Below are 20,625 nucleotides of genomic sequence, written 5' to 3'. Positions count from 1 at the left end.
CGGAGTTGCTGGAGGCTGCTCAGTGAGGAGCTGCTGCAGCCCAGATCTTGCCTTGAGGATCTGGGCTCCCCAGCCCCGTTACTTGCAGTTGCTTGTGTGTTTCCATTTCAGCCAGTCGAAAAACTAAAACTTCACGGTCGCTTGCTTTACTCCCTGAATCCTTTTCCCCTCTTTTATTCCAGAAGTAGCCGTGCAAATACATAATGCTTCTATTTTCCTCTGGATTTGTTTTAATCTTTTAGACATGCTCCGTTTATCTACAGTACTCCGTCAGACAAGGCCTGTGTCCAGAGCACTCGCCCCCCATCTAACACGAGCATATGCAAAAGATGTTAAGTTTGGAGCAGATGCTAGAGCTCTTATGCTTCAAGGAGTAGATCTTCTAGCAGATGCTGTAGCTGTCACCATGGGGCCAAAGGTAATGGAAGATTTTGTGTTTATTTTATGTTAACGCTTTGACCTGGTTGACAACACCGTAGTAGAAAACAGTTGTTAGTTTTCCTGCAGCAGAGCTGCATGATTACCATCTGCAGATCTGTAACACAAAGGTGTAGGGGTATGGACAGACTACTGCACGCAGCCATATTCTCATTTTTGTCACCTGAACCATGACAATAGTGCATGTGCTTTGCATAGTAACAAAGTAAAATGAGTCGGATCACTGTGAAAGGTGCAAACAGTTTGAAGGTTAAGGGGATGTGCATAATAGGTTACCATGGCTCAATTGATAGTCTGCAACAATGCAGTAGGTAATTTAACTATCTATATTGTGAGGTGGGTTAATTAGCATGTGGGTTTGTTGCGGGTTGGGGGGGGGGTGTTTACAAATTACAGTTTTGTATCACTTTACCTTTTAGTATTAACAAGGTGAAAGAGACATTGAAAGTGTAATGTTGAGTTTTCAGTTGGCTGGTAAATGTTATGAGCTTAAGTGAAATTCCGTGGCAGTGGCATTCATTTATGCTGCTTATAGCACAGAATATAGGGTCTGGTTCCCTGTAAGTTCTAAATCTTTTGGAAAACTAGCTACTGTATTCTGCACAGTCATGCAATGTCCGGTAAGGCTTGAAATGAGATTCCTTTTTAAGGAAGAGATACTGATTTTCTTTGAGCTTATAGGAATGTCTGTTCCATATAATAACAGCATATGCATGGTAGTTCTTCTCAAGGCTGCTTGGCCTCTGTAAAATCCATTCGTGTATTTCTTGCACAGTTTTGGTGCTCTATTAGCTTTATTCAAAGGCAAAAATGCCATAAGCTGAGCAGATGAAGGTTAAGGAACAGCGATGTCAGCAAGCTGTGGCTGTTCTCCATAAAGGAACAAAGTTTAAGTGTAGTCAGTTAATTTAACTCTTGGTTTTTTGGATCAGGCTACTTTGTGAATGCCTAAGCATAGTTCTAATGCACTGGTTAAAGGGCAGTTCCTGATGCAACTTGCTGTAACTTTGTGGGGTTTTGTTCCAGTGTTCTCCCGTTATCTGCCGTTCTCCATGCATTTGTAGAAATTTAGGGATTGTACCGTAATGCCTGTTTCTGCTTCCAGTATTTTTAAAAAATACAGTATCACTCTGGTGAGGAAACTTCCCTTTGTCACTGTTCTATATTTAAAGAAATGTGGTTTGCAGTCTCATGCAATCTTTTGACATTGCTGCCAGCACGTTGATTACTTTGTCAGAACTACTTTATGCGGGTGCTTGGATTCTTGGTATGCAGGACCATTCAAAATGCATGTGTATTTACTGGTGGCGTTCCTTTTTTCAGAAACACAGATAAGTGTAAGTCCTTTAATGTGATTGGATATAAGTAGATTTTGTTGTGCTGCTCTCCTTATAGCTACCAAACAAACATTTGGAATAAGACCATGTCAAAATGGAGAATAAAATTAAGCAAAACAAGGAAGAGACTACATGAAGAACTTATCAGTAGCAGGATCCTCCAGAGTTTTCTTACTCTTGAACCACTTTTAGATTTAGGAGAAGTGCAGGTCAAATGAAATAGCAGTAAGAAGTCAGACTATGCGTTATTTTGGCATAATTGTTTTATAGCACAGAGTTAGAGTTATGTAAACTCTTTCACAAGTTCAACATTAGTAACTGAAGTTTAACGTTTCTTTTGCAGCTTCTAGGGCTAGTTGTACTTCAGGAGCAGTATAGCCTCGTGCATGGCAGGAATCCAAAGTTAGTTATACCATTGAGGCCGATGTGAGTGGGCTCTGTGCAAGCGAGGAACACAGTGCACCATCGCGGTAGCATGCTGTATGGGAGTCCTTAGCTAGCTTGCTTGGCACGTGATCTGGACTCTGGTTGGAGCTGAAGCCTCGCTGGCCTTTGATTGATCAGCTACAGCAGTGTTTCGGCAGGAGCCAGAGTGGTCAGCTCCGAGCTGGACCCGACAGGCCAGATGAGGGGACTTGTGCAGGGTCAGCCAGGAGTGACAGTGGTGAGGTGGGGCAGTTGCTCTCTTTTCCCCTCTTCCAACAGCTCCAGCTGTCAGGATAGCTGAAGAGTTTCAGGGCAGCAGTGGACCAGAGGTGGCTTCTTGCATTTCTGCTGCTTCCAGCTAAAACTGGAACATGATTGATTGGGGCAGCCATTAAAGCTATTGAATTCATCTGGGAACAAGCAATCCTCTTGTGCAGGTGCATCTGCCCCGTGTTCCCTGTACACTCCATAGTTTCCCATATTAACTGCGTCTGTATATGTTGCATAGGATAGTCCAGCTTTTTAGTTGAACGCAAGTGAGGGCTGAGAGAAGAAAGGCTTGTTAACTTGCAGTGTTTGAGAAATTATTGCAACATATTAACGCAAGTATTTTAAGTATTCTCAGTTCTCTTTGCTAATCACTAATAAGGTTTGCAAGTCTGCTCCCCCCTCCCCCCCCGAACGTGCAACGTATTGAGCTTTGCATTACTGTTTTTCAATCACATAGACTTTTTATTGTGATTTGATGGAAATTTTGCAAATTTAATTCATTATGTTGCTATATTTTAATTTTAGGGGAAAATATCAGTGCTAGAGGAAATCTCTTCAATTCTTTTCCTCTGTAAGGGTAGTCTTAGTTGCAGGCTTCTTAGTCTGTGGTATTAAGCATTGTGGCTGGGGAATGAAGCCTCATTCTATGAAAGTATAAAACCTTTGAGCCATTTTTCCAGTTTTGCAGAACCTTGGTAATGTGTGTGCTTGAGAAAAGTCCCAGCTGAAAGCTCTGTGCGAGGTGATGTTTCTGTTCAGCTGTGGCTGTGCAAAAGGATCTTTGTCTTCAGTTGAACTCTTAGAGTAACATGCTGTGGATTATGTGGCTTTAATTTAATATTTGTTCTTTGTCACCCTAGGGAAGAACAGTTATTATTGAACAAAGCTGGGGAAGTCCCAAAGTGACAAAAGACGGTGTGACAGTAGCAAAGGCAATTGACTTAAAAGACAAATACAAAAATATTGGAGCCAGGTTAGTTCAAGATGTTGCCAACAATACAAATGAAGAAGCAGGAGATGGTACCACTACTGCAACGGTACTTGCACGTGCTATTGCCAAGGAAGGCTTTGAGAAGATCAGCAAAGGAGCTAATCCAGTAGAAATCAGGAGGGGTAACTTTTTTCCCTTGTTTTTAATGTTTAATCACTGTCTTTTTACTTTTCATATCCCAAATTTGACTGGCTTCCTGAATAAGTTGCCTTCTTTTTGAAGAGCTACATAAAGCTTTACATGAAGAGCAATGTGTAGAGAATCCACTTGTTTCTGTTACGTTATTTGCTCTGAACAAGTCTTTATTTTTCTGATAATTTTACTATTTTATATGCAGTTAACTTGTTTAATTTGTCATAGTTAAACTCCATTTAAAGCCATTTCTGCATGTAATTAATTTCTGATAAGTATTTAAATTTATTGGTGCCATGTAAATAAATTCGCCGTAAATGTTGATCATGACAGAAAGTGTGTCACACCAATTCTAAAAAATTATCGCTAGGTATACAAGTGACAATATGAACTAGAACTGCTGGTCACTTGTTTTTGAACATGCAAACTTGGTGCATTTTTGCAATGTGGACTTTGGTGTAAAACTTAACCTGTGTGGGGGGTGGGGGTGGGGTGTGTGCTTTATACCTTGTTTTGCTCACTCACAAGTAATTCTGTTCATCTTTAGGGGTGATGCTTGCAGTTGATGCTATCATAGCTGAACTGAAGAAGCTGTCTAAACCTGTTACAACTCCAGAAGAAATTGCACAGGTAAAAAAAAAAAATTAAACCAACTTTACATAGCTATTCTTCAGAAAAAGTTTTGTGAAGTCAGGTTTAATGGATCTAGGTTGTGGGTATGTGACACGAGAGTATTTTTCTTTGTATATAAAGATTCAGAGTATGTTTCGTTGAATGATCTTCATGGTAATGCTTTCATTTTCTTGAGTTATTTAAAGTTCCCGGTATTCTGCCTTCAACTACACTGCTAGAAGTTAGTTCAGAAGTAGGTAGTTTTTCTCATCTTGCGTTCCAAAATGCAGTCTTAAAACATAAACTTGTGTATTTGGGAAGAACTGGCGAGAGCAAAGATGTGTTTGTGGATGGGAGGTGATGGCAGACTTCTGGGAGTGTTGTGGATCTGCTCTGGGAGGTTCAGGTTGAGGTGGATGCCCAGCTGGGCCTTGGGCACCAGCTGTGTTGGCCTTCATGGCGTATTTCTCCCCATGGCCGCAGATTCAGACGGCCCGTGTGTGCTGCATGAGCCCAGTGCACGAGATCTGGCCCTGTGCTTGAGCTGCCCAAGAGCTGTTAGCCCTTCCAGTGGAGTTCTTGGGTCCTGGTGTGGGTGTGCTACAGTCAACTGCCCCGTCTTGTCAGGAAACATGAGGATTGAAGATGGTTATTCTGATTTTCTTTATAGCGAGGAAACAAATCACTTGTATTGTGAAATGAGGTTAAATGGCTTACTGTTTTAGGTTGCCACGATATCTGCAAATGGAGATCAGGAAATTGGCAATATAATCTCTGATGCGATGAAAAAAGTTGGACGAAAGGGTGTAATCACTGTCAAGGTAAGAACTGGCCAACATACGGACTAAGTGGAAGGTGACTGTCCTTTCTCCAGTTAGGGCTGGCTTTTGTGGCATGTGCTGTAGCTGCTGCTGCTGCTCACATACGGTATCCCACCGTAATTCCTGAGCTCCCTTAGATCAGGGTCTGATTGCTGTTCCCTCTTGCAATCCTTTTATTTTGAAGAGAGAAGCACATAACACTGACGTGTGGTGCAGAGCCTTTCATTCTGTTGTGCGTAGTATGCTAAAAATATACTTGTGCTTTTGGTAGTAAATAAGGGATCTTTAATGTGACTTTCTTGCATCTAAACAGGATGGAAAAACTCTAAACGATGAATTGGAAATCATTGAGGGTATGAAATTTGACAGAGGCTACATCTCTCCATATTTTATTAATACAACCAAAGGTGAGTTAACAATGACACATGTCAAATACCTTACAATGGCTCTTGTAGGTTAGAAATAATGGTACCTGTTACAAAGACTTCACAATCTGTTATACTAGGTACCATGGCAATACGACAGCGGTGTCCTTCCCCATCAGAAACTTTAAACTCTTGGTAAAAACTTGTAGTCTGTGGGGTGGTTTTTCTTCTCTGCTAAGTGTGGACAGCATCCATGTTAACATCAAGCTGGCCCTGCAACACTCCAGAACAATGTAGAATTGACAGTGGAGTCTTGGAGAAAACACTTTGTGTCTCTTTTTTTTTTAAATGCTGTTGAAAAGTGCAACAGTTGCTCCACAGTAGCTCCTTAAGTTTAAGAGAATGCTTGATAACGTTTTTGTAATCGGATTGTTCAGTTGGTGCATGTTGTTTCTGCAGGGCAGAAATGTGAATTCCAGGACGCTTACGTTTTAATCAGTGAAAAGAAAATTTCTAGTGTACAGTCCATAGTTCCAGCTCTTGAAATTGCCAATGCTCACCGCAAACCTTTGGTCATTATTGCTGAAGATGTTGATGGAGAAGCCCTCAGCACTCTAGTCTTGAACAGGTGAGGCTTAAAATCCATATGTTTAGACAAATACTGCTTTTTTTTTCTTTTTTGCATTTTCATCCCTTTAAAGGAATGCATACAAAAGTGTGTATTTGAATTTGCTACAGTGTAGAACTGTTGTCTGTGCTCTTACAGTACCGAAGAAACAGCAGCTTTTGTACACAGCCATGCTTCACATCAGTTCAGACAGAATTTCAGTTGTTTCCTAACTACCTCTTTGAGCAAAACCAGCTCAGTTCATTAAGGTCTCTGTTTGCTTGATTGTTAGAGCTGTACTGAAATAATTGCTCTCTGAATTCTTCTCTTCAGACTGAAGGTTGGTCTTCAGGTTGTTGCTGTAAAAGCACCAGGTTTTGGTGACAACAGGAAAAACCAGCTTAAGGATATGGCAATTGCTACTGGTGGTGCTGTAAGTGATGATGTTTTAATTGGCTTTTTGCTCTAAGAAATGTTAATGGTATTTAAGGAGGAAAAGAACGTGTATTTTTAGGTCCGTGGCTTGTATTTGCTGTGTTGCAGGCTACGTCCTGTTCTTCCACAAATGTGACAGTAACTCTTAATGTTTGAATCTTCATATTTTTTTTAAATGCAGATCTTGATCATTGCTGTGTAATATGGGCCTGGCCAACCATGATGTCCTTTTAACTGACTGACGTTACACACAATTTTCTTGCAGCACTTAGGTTGTCAAGGGGAAGCAGGAATATCAAGGAAATTTCTTAGAGATAGCAAAGCTTTCTTGCCGCCTTGCAAAACCGTCTCATAATTGCCCAGACTTGAGTATGGCAAATATAATTCTTTTAAATATTTGGAATAGACTGGGTAATCTTCTTTTATACTCAATTTCTCAAATAGTTGATGTGCTGATTAGTGTCCCTTTATGCTGCTTTTTTTACACGCTTCAAAATCATAGCATGATACTGGGATCTAGAGGTGGTTCTTGAAATGAAACTTAGCATTTAAGCGAACTGGAGCACAAAGTAACAAACCCAGCGAACTCTATTCTAAAGTCAATTTAGTGCCAATATTCATAACTTCGTGAAATACCAGGAGGACTCTGTAACACAACTCTACTTTCCAGGCACTTTGAATCAGTGAGGTACATTAGTCTGTCATGAATGAGAAGGTGGCAGCTCCCTATTCCGTGAGGTACCTGCATGCCTGGACTCTGTTAGGAGAAGGGAAGAGTTTCGTTCAACTTAGCTGCCGTAGTGTGATTGTTTTGCGCTGTTAGCCTGCTGTGTGTGTCCATGTGTCTACAAATGAAAAACTCATGTATGGAGAAACTCTGAATTCCAACTTTTTGCGTAATTTGTTTCAGGTGTTTGGAGAAGAGGGTCTGAGCCTAAATGTGGAAGATATTCAGCCTCATGACTTTGGTAAAGTTGGAGAGGTCATTGTGACAAAAGATGACACCATGCTTCTAAAGGGGAAGGGTGAAAAGGCTCAAATTGAAAAACGTATTCAAGAAATTATTGAACAGCTAGAAGTTACCACAAGTGACTACGAAAAAGAGAAACTGAATGAGCGATTGGCCAAACTCTCTGACGGAGTAGCAGTATTGAAGGTGAGAAGTCAACCTTCTCCGGAAAAGGGCGGTATCAGTCCTTTATTGCTAATCTGAGTTACTACTGCGTGGTTGTCTCATAATCGTAGCAGTCGATTTGGATAAGGAATTGGGCTTGTTACAGTGCTACACCTTGGTATTAAGAACTTGATGAAATAATCAACTAAAACTGTGTGGTTAGGCTTCTGGAGTGCTGAGGTACAGAAGAACACTGCCAGTATGGGAGACCATGGGTTTGCTTTCTGGCACTTTTCAGTTAACGACTCAAGCTGGCTGTTTAATTTTGCGGCAGCAGTTCCATAGCCAGCAGTGCTCTCCCACCCGGGCTCCTTGTGTGGATCCTGACGTGTGGCTTGCTTGTTGCAGGTTGGTGGCACGAGTGATGTTGAAGTGAATGAGAAGAAAGACAGAGTTACTGATGCCCTGAACGCGACCCGTGCTGCCGTAGAGGAAGGCATCGTGCCGGGTGGTGGCTGTGCATTGCTTCGCTGCATTCCAGCATTAGATGCTTTAGCTCCAGCCAATGAAGATCAGAAAATTGGTAAGCAAGTTATTTGAATGTGTGTGGAAGTGTTAAGAATAGACTTTTTTCTGTTCTGAGGCTTTATAAGATAAAATACAGATTGCTTTTAGTGAGTTTTAGTTACTTGATCTTTAGAACCTCGTATCCCCTTGGTACGGCGGTCTCTGCTTTACAGTGGGAAGGAGCTTTCATTGCATCCCTGAGTTGGATGTGAAAGAACCAGTAACAACAAAGCAGCCGTACCCCCTGCAAAGGGTTGCAGACTGTTAAAGGAGAGTTGGGTTGACTGTTACAGCCACTGCAGACAGATGTAAAATCTAGAATGCTTGAGAGATGGTGTGGCAAATCAAATGGAAAAATGCTTCGTGCCATGTAACAATAATAATGCTCCTTACTAACTTTTGCAGAAGTAAAACCAAAATGCACGTGAATATCCCGCAATGACTTCATTTGTTGACAGACGTCAAGTAGCAGAGAACTTTTTTCCCTGGAACTGATAAAAACAGCTTATGTTCTTGCTCAGAGGGCGCTCTCTGTATTGATCTCCAGCACAGGAAGGCATGCCTTGCATATGCTGCTCCTATTGCCAATATGTAGGAACTGATAAAAACAGCTTATGTTCTTGCTCAGAGGGTACTCTCTGTATTGATCTGCAGCACACGAAGGCATGCCTTGGCAATAGGAGCAGCATATGCAATATGTAATTCTAAACATCTTTTTCTTACAGGCATTGAAATAATAAAGAGAACACTGAAAATCCCAGCAATGACTATTGCAAAGAATGCAGGCGTTGAAGGATCATTAATAGTTGAGAAAATCCTGCAGAGTCCATCAGAAGTTGGCTACGATGCAATGCTTGGGGACTTTGTAAATATGGTAGAAAAAGGAATCATAGACCCAACGAAGGTAACCTAAAATAGTCTTAATCCTCAGCTTTCCTTCTTCCCAGCTCACGTGATCGTCAGCGGGTATTAAGTTATTTCTCTCCTATTTTTAGGTTGTGAGAACTGCTCTGATGGACGCTGCAGGTGTTGCGTCTCTGTTATCAACAGCAGAAGCAGTGGTGACCGAAATTCCTAAAGAAGAAAAGGAGCCGGCAATGGGAGGAATGGGTGGGATGGGTGGAGGAATGGGAGGCGGCATGTTCTAATTCCTGGGAATAGGGATGCATCGTGAGCTGTGCTGTGTAAGACTGACAGTTCTGACTTTGAAAACTTCAGATGTCGGTGCGAGAGGGTGGATAGTGACTGACGTGAGGCTGGTGTTTAAAAGAATCACTGTAACCATCAGTTACTGGATTTCATTTAACACACGTGTAATTGTTTACAGTCATTGTCCATGCCTACAGATAATTTATTTTGTATTTTTTGAATAAAGACATTTGTACATTCCTGATAACCGGGTGCAAGATCCATCTACCAAGGTCCTGATTTAAACTTAATTAAAGGCACTTGATATTCTGTTTCAGAATTTATTGGTGCTTGCCAGTACTAGGAAGAACTTGGAAGCCACTGTGCGTGAGACTAGACAATTGTGTACAAAGTAGGCAAATATACAGTTATGTGACCTTTATGTAATAAAACAAACTGCTCAAAAGTTATAAAATGTATCACCTTATTCACCTGTGCACAAAGCCTGCTGCTTCTAAGATTTATAGAAACCTGACACTTGGGCTCGGAAATGACAGGCCTTTTACCTCCAGGAAACATTCCTTTGTCTAGAACGTTTCTCAGAAATACGAGTGACAACTTTAATTTTGGTAAGAAATATCTCAGCTGAACTGACACTGCAGTTCCTTGAAATATTAAACAATGCTATGAAAAGAAGGCACGTGCATTGGCTTTATGTCTATACCACTTGTTTCACGTGCTGGAACACATGAAAAGGCCCAGTGCACCTTTCACAGTACTGGGGGAGGGAAAGCGCCCTGAGGGTAGGAAACGGGTACCTTTGCTAAGAAAGGGTTCTTAATGTTCCTTTTGCTTGGGCATAGTATGTGGTTACCTCCTTGCCCTGAGACTTCCACCCTTGTCTTCCAGCTTCCTGGTAGTGGGCTCCAGGATTTAGTTTGAATTATTTTGCACTAGATGCTGCTTTACCCTTAAAAATGACAGCTTTGTTTGCCACCTACTGTGTTCTTTGACCTGACACAGCTAATGCCATTGATGTGCAGTCTTTTCTGCTTTCCAGACTTCAAAACAATGGTGTTCCCAAACTTGTGTATGTTTATCTCTGATTGTCTCAACAAACAAAAGTGCTCTAAAACAGACCTCTTAATCCAGCTGTCACTTTCCCCAGCTTCCTACCTCTAGTAAGAACTGTCCTTCATAGATAGGATGTGTGACATTTCAACTGCTCTTTCTGGTAAAAGTATCTAAATGGTCTGAAACTGCTTCAGAAACTGAACAGAAACTCTTTGTCCTGAAACAGACCTTCCTATGTTAATACACTACTGTGTCCGTAACCCACATGGCTAGTACAGTTTGGAGAAAGGAACAGCTTCAACACCTGACCCAAAAAATTCACCTCATTTCAGTGAGGAAATTTGGTAACGCAAGGCAGCACGTAGACAGGATGTAAAATCTGTTCCAACCTATTCACTTACATTTCTTCAGAGACCGGATAGAGAATATTAATGTAAGGAACAGAACTACTGAAAAAGAATAATCAAGATGGCTGGTACCATCATAATGGACTGATAAATAAATGGTAGCACAGTACTGAAAAAACCCCCTAGGAACTAAGGTTTAGGTCTCGTATGTTTTTTAATGACAACTGGCCTTGGGTGTGCTCGTCTGCAGCAAGTGCAGGGCACCTGGTTCCCTCCTTCCAAGGAGGACAGCACTGTGGTACAGAATGTCCCGCATCTGTGCCCTAGTTCTCAAAGAGGTAACATTTACTGACTTGGTTTAAAGCTGCGTTGGAACTGGGAGCTGTCTGCATTAGGTGAGGTCTGTCTACCCTAACCGAAGTGCAATGTGTAAGTGACAGAGCAGCAGGTAGGCAAGTTCAGCCTGCCAAACATACTGCAAACTCACCAGTGTCTGGAGCCCAGACAGCAGAGAACCACCGGCCATAGCCGAAACGGCAGCACTCAAATTATAGTACTCCTTACGTTGCGTGTACCCCTTATGTTTAATTCCTGAAAAGTCAAGAGTGTTCAGGCTGTGTTGTTTTTTCTATTGCAGTTGCTGGTCAGAACTCAACAGCAGCTGGAGACTCCTGACTTGCCCTTGTCATTCATTTGGATTAAAAGCACCTGCTAGTCAATGCTTGACAAACTGTTCCATACTCCCCAAAGCTAGAATGTCAGTTTCCCTTGGCTTGGCCGGAGTTGGCTGAGTTGATGCTGTTAAGTTACATTTACACTACTAATAACTTAAACTTGAGTTAATATGTGACAATGCTGAAAAAAAAACCAAAAACGTAAGCTTGGATAAGGCAGAACTTGCACTGTGACTACACAAACCATTTGGCAAGTTAATAAACGGCAGCCTGAGATACCTTGTGTTAACAGGAGCTGCCAACTGTCTGTTACTGATAACACTTTTTTAAGTTGCACTTGATGGCAGCTTGAACATTCTATATACATCTGGCTGAACAGGTGTGTTTCATGCAGCATAAAATCACACACAAAGCTCAGATATGAACTAGATGCCCCAAAGGAGGAGCATGGCACCTCTTGTACAAAAGAAGCGTACAAACAAGTTTATAACAGAGGCTGTTACGATTTTCCCTTTTATGTGTGATGAACTTCATGAAGCATTAGCTCCCGAGGTATGCTTGTTTCTGGGCCATGGAGTTTGGATGCTCTTCTTTCAAAGGCAGCCACCATCTGCTTTACCACTTCATCAAAAAATAGCGTGGCGAGTTTTGAGTGTAGAAGGGAACGAAATTCAAAAGAAACCTGTTTAAGAAAATACAGAAGAGTTGTTTTCCCTCTATCTATTATTGTGGTAAAATGCTGTTACAAACAGCCAACTTCATTAAAGAATTTCCAGTTTGCAAGTAGGCTGTGGGAGAAAGAACAGTTAAAACTGAACTAGTGGTGAGTGTGTCTGTGAAGAAAAGCCTTATTCCTTGGTTAGAGGACTCTCTCCCTGGGCTTTGCCATTGGAAGAATAATTTTGTTCAGTTCCCTGAAGTAATCATTTCCATTTATCTAAACTAACTGTATTTTACTTAATAAATGATGCATCACGAAACATAAGTAAAAGATTTGGGGTAATGAAAAGCTACTGAATTCACACTTGGGGACAAAAGTTGTCTGAAGAAAATCCTGCATGGCAAGACAGCAGACTTACAGGTAAGCTGGAAGAAACCTAAGAAGCATTTAAAAGCAGCTCAAAATAGTTACCTATTAAATACCAACATTTTGAATCAGTCCTTCCATCTTGGTAGCTGTAGTTACGGTATGTTCAAACAAGAGCAATTTACTGACCAAAGCTACAAATTTGCTTTTGTGTGCCATACCTCCTACCCGAACACCTCCCGCTCCCGACCTTCGCCGTCCTGACACGGGCAGCCGGTGTCAGAGCACAGACAATACTGGTGAAGTCCTCTGTACCAAGCTCTCGGGCCTCCTACTGCAGTGCTCAGAACTTAACGTCTACATTTTCTTTTAGCTACCGAATCTTACAGTTAAACTGAAGCTACTGTAGTAGTTAACAGTTATGGCAAGGGCGCAGGGAGTCAGGGAGTCCGCTTTCTTCACCCTCAAAAGAAACGGTCACTTTTATGTTAAATAGCCTTCAATTACGCTTTTGTGCTGTGCTGGCCTTCGGTCTAGTTAAACAACATTCCCCTAAGGCTATGGAATCACATTGCTTTGGAACACACAGCTTCCCAAAATGATTACAGAATTTTCAGGAAAAGGAACAGGTTGCTCTTCTGCGATTTTATCACTCCTGCTATAGCATGTGTTTTGGATTGAGATTTAAGTATTTTTGTCATTCCTGAGAAATCAGCAGATTAAATGCCAAATACAGCTTCTCTCAAGCTGCTTATGCGTAATGCAAAACAGTAGCACAGAAGGAATTAAACTACTTGGACTCTAAGCCAGGTGTAGCTTCATTTACATTTGCTTGACCTCAAGCATCAGTAACATTAATGTGCCTTTTGAAAGCCTGAGAGTTGTCATGTAGAGTTCTGCAGAGCAGGGATAATGAGTTTTGCATCATGTTCAGTAACTATGTAAAAACTTGAGGTACGGTACACATTTACAGAGTTTGCAGATGGTAAAAATGGTGTTGTGCTTCAATCTATATACCAAATCATTTAAGAACTGAAACCGAACTAGAACAGTTCCCAGCTGTGTGTATATGTCTCCTGGCATCAGGCTGGCAAAACAGTGATGCAGTAGCTTGTGGGAACCAGCATAACTCAAAACTCAAATTACATTTTCTAAAGCAAATGGGCATTTTTGAAATCAAAGTTTTCTCTCCTAAGTATTTGCAATTGCACAGTATGTTTTGAGAATTTTGTTGTGAAATGCTTATCATCCTTATCTGCACAGGCCCAGAGGCAAGTAACACAGCAGGTGAGTAACTAGCAAGGGTTAGAGTCAGTAAGGACTTGCCTTTGTGAGGCAACCCCCTGCTCAGCTGGCTACATTTGCCTCTGCTACCTCAAAATGGAGTAAGCAATAAGAATTATCAATAGCGTTTCCCCAAGAAAGTGAAAATGTCCATTTTAAGTCCAGTTTTGACTCCCATTAACTGAAGTTCTTGACCTGAAATGTCAAAAGGTGGCTTTGGTATGGGGCGGTGGGGGGAGTTTTCCTCACAAACTCAGTATTTAGATTATAGGGTTTAAACACTTGCTTAATTCATAAATCAACTGATTTATGGCTTGGGTTAAAAGCTAGCTTATGTACTGGTCAGTAGCAGGAACTGGCACTTATTTGCCTGGAGAAATTCAAATACCACAAGCAAATAACATGCAAACATCATTGGCAAATCCCACGAGAAATGTATTTTTGTGAGTACCTATAGATTGCTTTTTACTGCTGAACTGTATGAAGTGCAAAAGAGCAGTAAGTTGAAAGTTATTAACCCAAGGAGATTAATGTGCTAGTATACAAATACTCCAAAAGCTCTTTTTCCTATTTACAGAAGACAATTTTTAAAGCAGAGTATCCCAGTAGATGGCAGCAAGGTCAACCCATTCCTACGTACTTTTGTAGCCTGTTCTGAACCCCAGCTTAGCTAGGTGCTCAATGCAACACCTACTCTTAACACTATAAAATGTAAGAAAAAAATGTGATGACAGACTAAATAGACAAAATGGAAAAGCGATAACTTGACTGAAAAACAACTTGCCTAGGAGTAACAGGCTAAATCAGACACTGGATTTAAAGAGCGATAGTCTCGAGCTGCAGTGACATCCCATCATAGAGTAGAAAGACAGCAAAAATCTATTATACCTGTATTATAGAAGGAAGGAGTAAGTCTTAAAATACATGAAAGAATAAAATTGGAAGCCAGAAAATTGACCAAACTGCAGGCCAAACAGGACAGATGGGAGAATACCTACTTTCTGGTACCAAGAACACTTAGCTTGCAGAGAAATTAAAGGAAATAGCAAAGTATGTTTAGTATTTCTTCCTCTGTAGTTGACTGTCTAAAAACTTCAGGATGTTTAGAATTGTACGGTGAGACATATGGTGAGAGATACCAATCCCTAGACTGTTTCATGACAGGCAGACACCTCACAGAAGACTGCTGACTCTAAAGGACACTGCAGTGGTTTCCATGTGGTAAAGTCTGCAAAACAATTTTTTTTTTATAGTAGTGACTGAAACTAACTTGTTTTCCATGCGTATATGTTTAAAAAAAAATAGTACCAGCCATTAAAAAAAACAAAACAAACCACCAAAAACCACAGTTGAAGATACTGTTTCTATGCCTTGTTCCAAGCGTGTGGAAGTCTTAATAACAATACTTACTGAAAAATCCAATGTACATGTCCTTGGATAACCAGGGATACCTGGGCTGAAACGCCACACTGTTTCCAAGTGATTAAATAGTTTTCCGTCAGTGCAGGATGCCTAAAAGAAAGTTTAAAACAGCTACAATTAGGCTTTTACAGATGTATTTGTACAGACAAATTGGTATTACTGAAGTCTGCATTTGCATTTTGTTAAACAGTGAAGGTCATGGAACAGTTAAAATTATTCTTATAGTGCAGCCAGTACAAGATCCTATTTGCACAGTATCATTTACAGCAAAGTAACTGAATCCCTTTTAAGGGAGAGGAAATATTTTTGAGTTGAGAGTCATAAAACAGATTTCTAGCAGGATGCATAGAACACCAAAATAATGCTAATGCTATATATATGAATTTTGAACAACACTGTTTTAAGCGAAGGATACGGATATCTACTGCTTTGGGTGGGGGTTTTTTTCATTGCATGTATAGGTTGTTTTATGTACCGATATACAGACTGATAGTCTTGGGCTATAGGTATGCTTAGCAGCAAAACAAACCTGACTGAAGACAAACTCCAAACATCTTCTGTCACAAGATACTATTGTCATCAGGAGCTACCATGAAGTCAGTAAGACTATACACTCAAGTTCATAATCAGCTCATACGTTGGCTTTTAGTTACCAGCAAGCCGTATTTCGCTAACATTTCAGGAGTGCTTGCATACAATTCTACTTTAAAACAATAAAGTATTTGCAGTAGTTGTCTTCATAGTTTTCATGACAATAAGATCCTTATTTTCACTCATTTTGCTTTTAGCACATATAGCCAATTTTGTGTGGCTATATTTATAATAGAAAAAGACTGAAAGACACATACTTCAAAATCATCCAAATACATGATCTCAGTTGTCCTGGAATTTCTAAAGAGAATTTCTGGTTTTTTAACTCTTTGTTTACAGGTCTTATTGTTACCACAAGCAGCTCTGCTCCAACAAGACTACCCACAATGAATAGGTATTGCTTGTGGTTTGAAAGTCGTGGTAAGGTAAGCCACCTCAAAGACTAATCAGCAGCACAAAAATACCTACATTTTTCTGCCCAGGAATGAGACGCAGTGTCTTGATGCTTCTACAACAGAAAGGGGAGGAGTAGAGGGAAGATTAGACACAAAGAGCTGGGCTTGCTTTTCCTGCTGCTGCCAAAAGGGCAGGAAGAATGGGAAAATTGCCAGTGTGTGTCCCTTGCTCCCAACCTTTTAAGTAGCAAACTCACTCCGTGCTTTCCTCTGCAGCAAGAGCTGCTGCTCCAGTCTGATTTTTCCATTGCTCAAGCACTGCTGCCCTAAGCAACAAACCCGTGCTCATTTTGTCGCCCCCAGTAGCCCGCTATGCTAGACCACCATGCAAGCTGCCTTTGCCCAGAGTTATTTCTGAGGACGGTGAAGTAGTCCAAACACACAGTCACTTCTCTAGAAATATTCCTACAGTTGTATGAACATCATGTAAACTTCTAGGAAAAATAATCCCAGCAGAGAAAACGCTAATAAATCTAGGAGGAGGAAATCTAAATAAACGGTTCTCCTCACCACTTTCATGATCTTTTCTGAGACAAGAAATCCTCTTTCGAGTGAATTAGAGGTAAAAAGAGTTGGTAGGCCAGTCTGATAGGTATGTGAAAGGAAAAAGCCAGTCTTGTCAGGGAAGAGTAGAAAGGGAAAGCAGTCAGCATGTAAAACGCAGATTTTCTATTGTAGCTGTTCAACTTTCTTAAGAAAGGGAGAAAGATACATTTTTTTCCAGAATCAGTAAGTACCTTGAATAAAGGCACTTTGCATATTCCCTTTCCAATTCATGTCTCCCCTGTACTTAAGAAACCCAGTTTCTGTTTTGAGCAATATCTCTTAAGAGGAAGCCTAGAAAAGAATAGTGAAATAGGATATCCAAACAATTATCTTAAACAGCAATCAACTGTTGTAATTCCACTAGTTATTCAAAAAAATAGCCAAGATCTGCCACATGAAGGGAGAGGCAGCGTTGCTGTAAGGAATCTGTTCTGAGCTGTTCCTAACCAAAACAGATTTGAACATATAACTAGTTAGACGACCCAGACGTCATTTAAAATTTCTCCTATGACAATTTTCTTTTAATTATTGCTCTTGAAAAGCTGAAAGGAGGAGAAATACAACTGCTTCTCTTCTGAACAAATTAATTCTAAAAAATGGACTTTAAATCCACTCTTCTATCTTCTCATCAATACACTGAATAACAAGCTCTTCAGCAGATCCTACACTTAAGTTTAAGACTTCTCGGATTAGCTAGTCAAAATTGTCAGAAGAAAAGCAATGACAGTTACCAATTTTGCTAAGGCATCAGAAGCTACAGTTGTCAAAGATAACTTTTAAGTCAGTATTAATTTTGCATTTAGAGAGGCTTGGGCAAACTTATAACAAAACCAAACAAAAATGGTGTATGTTGTGGTTTAACCCCAGCCGGCAACCAAGCACCACACAGCCGCTTGCTCACCCTTCTCCCCCAGTGGGATGAGGGAGAGAATCAGAAGGGCACAAGTAAGAAAACTCGTGGGTTGAGGTAAGAACAGTTTAATAACTGAAATAAAATAAAATAAAAATAATAACAAATTGTAATGAAAAGGAAAACAACAAAAGAGAGAGAGAGAGGAACAAAACCCAGGAAAAACAACCACTCACCATCCACTGACCAATGTCCAGCCAGTCCCCAAGCTGCGGTCACCGCCCCCCTGCCAACTCCCCCCAGTTTATATACTGAGCATGATGTCACATGGTATGGAATATTCATGTCCTGGCTGTGCCCCCTCCCAGCTCTTGTGCACCTCCTTGCTGGCAGAGCATGGGAAGCTGAAAAGTCCTTGACTTAGTATAAACACTGCTCAGCAACAACTAAAACGTCAGTGCGTTATCACATTATTCTCATGTTAAATCCAAAACACAGCACTATGCCAGCTACTAGGAAGAAAGTTAACTCTATCCCAGCCAAAACCAGGACAGTATACTTTCATTAATGGCTGCTAGCTTCTCCAGCAAAAGGAAATTAAATGGCAATTCCCCCCCACCTCCCGCCATTTGGCAGCTTATGTTTTAAAAGCACATTCAAATTCTCTCCAGTTAACTTAAGTCTTTAAACAAAAGCAACACAAGTTTTGAGCCACACAAAGCACTTCCAGCACCAATTTTGTTTTGAAGCACCAGTGAATTATTTGAATTTCAACAAACAAAAGTTACGGAAAGTTACAGCTAAGAAAACAAAAAAAAAAGTTACCTTAACTAAGTGTGGTCTCACTAGGGTAACTACCGATGTATACCTCTCTACTACCGGAGGGAATCCTATTTCTAGCTGTGCTTTGCAGTACCCAGAGCGCTTCGATAATACATCTGACTTTTTACACCAAGGAACAAATAGTTTGTAATTCTCCACAACAGCAACAACTTCATACATTTCCTGCATAGAATACCTGGAAACAGAAATATGAACATTAGTTACAAAGTATCTTAACTTCAAATTCAGTATTAAAAAGTTTCAAAGATGGTATAAATGGCATAGGCAATTTGGAAGGTGAACATACAGTCACCTGAAAACACTACTACTGTTTTTGGAAATTAAAAAGAGAAAAAAAAGTAATAAACTGGTAAAAGTCTTTGCATAAAGATGCAAAACACCACACAACATCCAGCAGTAACGTTAGCGAACGCTGAACCTGGTGTCTGCTACTTTCTGCAATATCAGGTAAATACGCATACATTTCAAATGGAAAAAACAATTTTTCCAGCACAGCCGTGTCTTCATTGAGGTAGATCTTAGACATTCCACATAAAGAATCCACACTTCGTGACTACCAAGAAAAGGTGTACCAAAACTAAAGTACTTTATTTCATAAGGTTTAAATAGAGGAACACTACTTTCCTTATTTTAGCCCAAATAAAAAAAGCTTAATTAAAAAACACATGCAATGGAAATACCTCACAGCATCACAGAATGGATGAGGATGGAAGAGACCTCTGGAGGTCATCTTGTCCAACCCCTCTGCTCAAGCAGGATATTGAAATCATATGAAAGAATACGATGGCAACGTTTTAGTTGATTCTACTGTAACGTGGCAAAGTATTACATAGCTATGGTTTTTAATTTTTAGTTCTGACTCAGAAAATAATTGAAGCATGCTTAATTCCATCTGTGTTTAAAATGAAGCATATGTTCAACAGTACTTAACAGTGAGTACTATTGGAAAAAGGCTCTTTTTAAGTGACTATGCAAAATCTGTTGCAGTTCAAGAACTATCACATACATGAATGTTAAGCATAGTAAAAAAAATATGCTAATAAACAAATAGTTCAATCTATTGTGGACCAGAGACTGTGGGCAGATCCCCGTCTCATTAAATTAACTGGTATTTTCCTACTAGCTTTAAGGCAAACAGGATTTCAAAATCTTTTTCTATGTGCCTAAGTTTCTTCATCACACAATTATTTTTCTTCTTTTAAAGAAAGAAGAAAATCTCGAGAAGTGAGAAGTACAACATAATGTAAGTGCAAACATCAGCATGTATTTGGGACAGAAGGGAACCAACTGAGAGTTTTCACACCTGTTGGTTTATTCCCGTTTCACCAGATGAAATTAATAGTGTATTCTTCCCTTTCAGGGTGGGTTTTGTTTTGTCATGGAATCGAAGGGTTATTTCTGCTGTTTCTTTCTATGGGGCAAGGGTTTGGGGTTCCTACATTTTTTATACTCAATTTCAGACTGGAAAAGCCTGATCTCTACAAATTCTGAAAGTCAAAACTCCTTCCTAGTCTCCAATTGGGCAGAGTCATCGGGCATGTGTCTTCAGGGATGCTCAGTCTTGGAACTTCTAGCGTTTTGGATTAATCACAGCGAACACAAAATCAGTAAGCATATAAAGTCTCTTTCCACACTTCTATACAAACCCTATAATTCTTCTTTCAGAATATTCTTTTCTTTTATTTACTAGTGGAGCAGCAATGTTGAAGAAAGTTCTTGAAAAGGTATGGCTCATTACAGGTACTTGCAAAGGAGAAATTCTGGTCATCAGAATACCACAAGAAGCCAAGTGCCTGAAACAGTGAAAATGCTTTTAGATGTGTTATCAGCAAAATAAATAACAGCATATTCAGGAGAGACAAACAATCTGTTTTATAACATTCCAGAAAACATCAGATGTTTTCCATCTGAGATGGAAAAACAAAGGCTCGTAACAGTATACAAACTGTTAAAAACACAAGGGGGACTTTTTATTTTTCCCTAGGAGAAACTAAAAATAGCCCCCAGTCACAAGAAAAGTACCTGGCAGAGTAAAATACAAAGGCCCTCATTAAACATTGGCTTCATGGCAGCCTGAGTTCGTGTACAAGCCTCATATGCACTTAATTTGCAGAACAGGCTTTCTTAATAGCAAAACCAAGGCATAGACCGCAACACTTTACCCTTTTGGAATACACAAAGAAGAGAAGGTTCCACTTGGAGATACAAAGTTGAACTCTGCTATAATCCCTCTGCTGCCATCCGTCTCTTAAAAGGACAGTTTCATTTT

General features: G+C 40.3%; 3 protein-coding genes across 3 annotated transcripts in view; 1 reads left to right on the top strand and 2 right to left on the bottom strand.

Annotated features, from left to right (window-relative positions):
- Positions 1-202, bottom strand: part of LOC103924332 (MOB-like protein phocein) — a 21,532-nt gene extending 21,330 nt beyond the window's left edge. The window contains exon 1 of the mRNA XM_009332835.1: positions 83-202. Within this exon, the coding sequence (XP_009331110.1) occupies positions 83-202 (120 nt within the window). The remainder of the gene's footprint in view (positions 1-82) is intronic.
- Positions 203-240: 38 nt separating this feature from the next.
- Positions 241-9,508, top strand: HSPD1 (heat shock 60kDa protein 1 (chaperonin)). The gene is made up of 11 exons (XM_009331486.1): positions 241-418; positions 3,332-3,584; positions 4,142-4,224; positions 4,932-5,027; positions 5,341-5,434; positions 5,852-6,020; positions 6,333-6,432; positions 7,345-7,590; positions 7,957-8,131; positions 8,841-9,019; positions 9,111-9,508. Exons 1-11 carry the CDS (start codon positions 245-247, stop codon positions 9,261-9,263), a joined length of 1,722 nt encoding a protein of 573 aa, XP_009329761.1. The 5' UTR covers positions 241-244; the 3' UTR covers positions 9,264-9,508.
- A 67-nt stretch (positions 9,509-9,575) lies between these two features.
- COQ10B (coenzyme Q10 homolog B (S. cerevisiae)) lies at positions 9,576-20,149 on the bottom strand. Its single transcript, XM_009331477.1, has 4 exons — positions 20,003-20,149; positions 18,339-18,531; positions 15,060-15,161; positions 9,576-12,020 (listed from the first exon to the last, which is right to left on the bottom strand). The coding sequence occupies exons 1-4, from the start codon at positions 20,122-20,124 to the stop codon at positions 11,853-11,855; spliced, it is 585 nt and encodes a 194-aa protein (XP_009329752.1). The 5' UTR covers positions 20,125-20,149; the 3' UTR covers positions 9,576-11,852.
- Between the last annotated feature and the right edge of the window lie 476 nt (positions 20,150-20,625).

This window comes from Pygoscelis adeliae, unplaced genomic scaffold (genome assembly GCF_000699105.1).
Source record: "Pygoscelis adeliae isolate BGI_AS28 unplaced genomic scaffold, ASM69910v1 Scaffold160, whole genome shotgun sequence".
Taxonomy (NCBI): Eukaryota; Metazoa; Chordata; class Aves; order Sphenisciformes; family Spheniscidae; genus Pygoscelis; species Pygoscelis adeliae.
The sequence above is the reverse complement of the archived record's forward strand: the minus strand, read 5'-3'. Positions and strand labels throughout refer to the sequence as shown.

Coding starts and splice junctions, on each gene's coding strand:
- COQ10B (XM_009331477.1), bottom strand. CDS start 20,124: ATGACCAGAATTTCTCCTTTGCAAGTACCTGTAATGAGCCATACCTTT. Junction 18,532..20,002: donor TCTGAAAGAAGAATTATAGG/GTTTGTATAGAA, acceptor TTCTGTTTCCAG/GTATTCTATGCAGGAAATGT. Junction 15,162..18,338: donor TGAGACCACACTTAGTTAAG/GTAACTTTTTTT, acceptor ACTTTCTTTTAG/GCATCCTGCACTGACGGAAA.
- HSPD1 (XM_009331486.1), top strand. CDS start 245: ATGCTCCGTTTATCTACAGTACTCCGTCAGACAAGGCCTGTGTCCAGA. Junction 3,585..4,141: donor TCCAGTAGAAATCAGGAGGG/GTAACTTTTTTC, acceptor GTTCATCTTTAG/GGGTGATGCTTGCAGTTGAT. Junction 9,020..9,110: donor GAATCATAGACCCAACGAAG/GTAACCTAAAAT, acceptor TCCTATTTTTAG/GTTGTGAGAACTGCTCTGAT.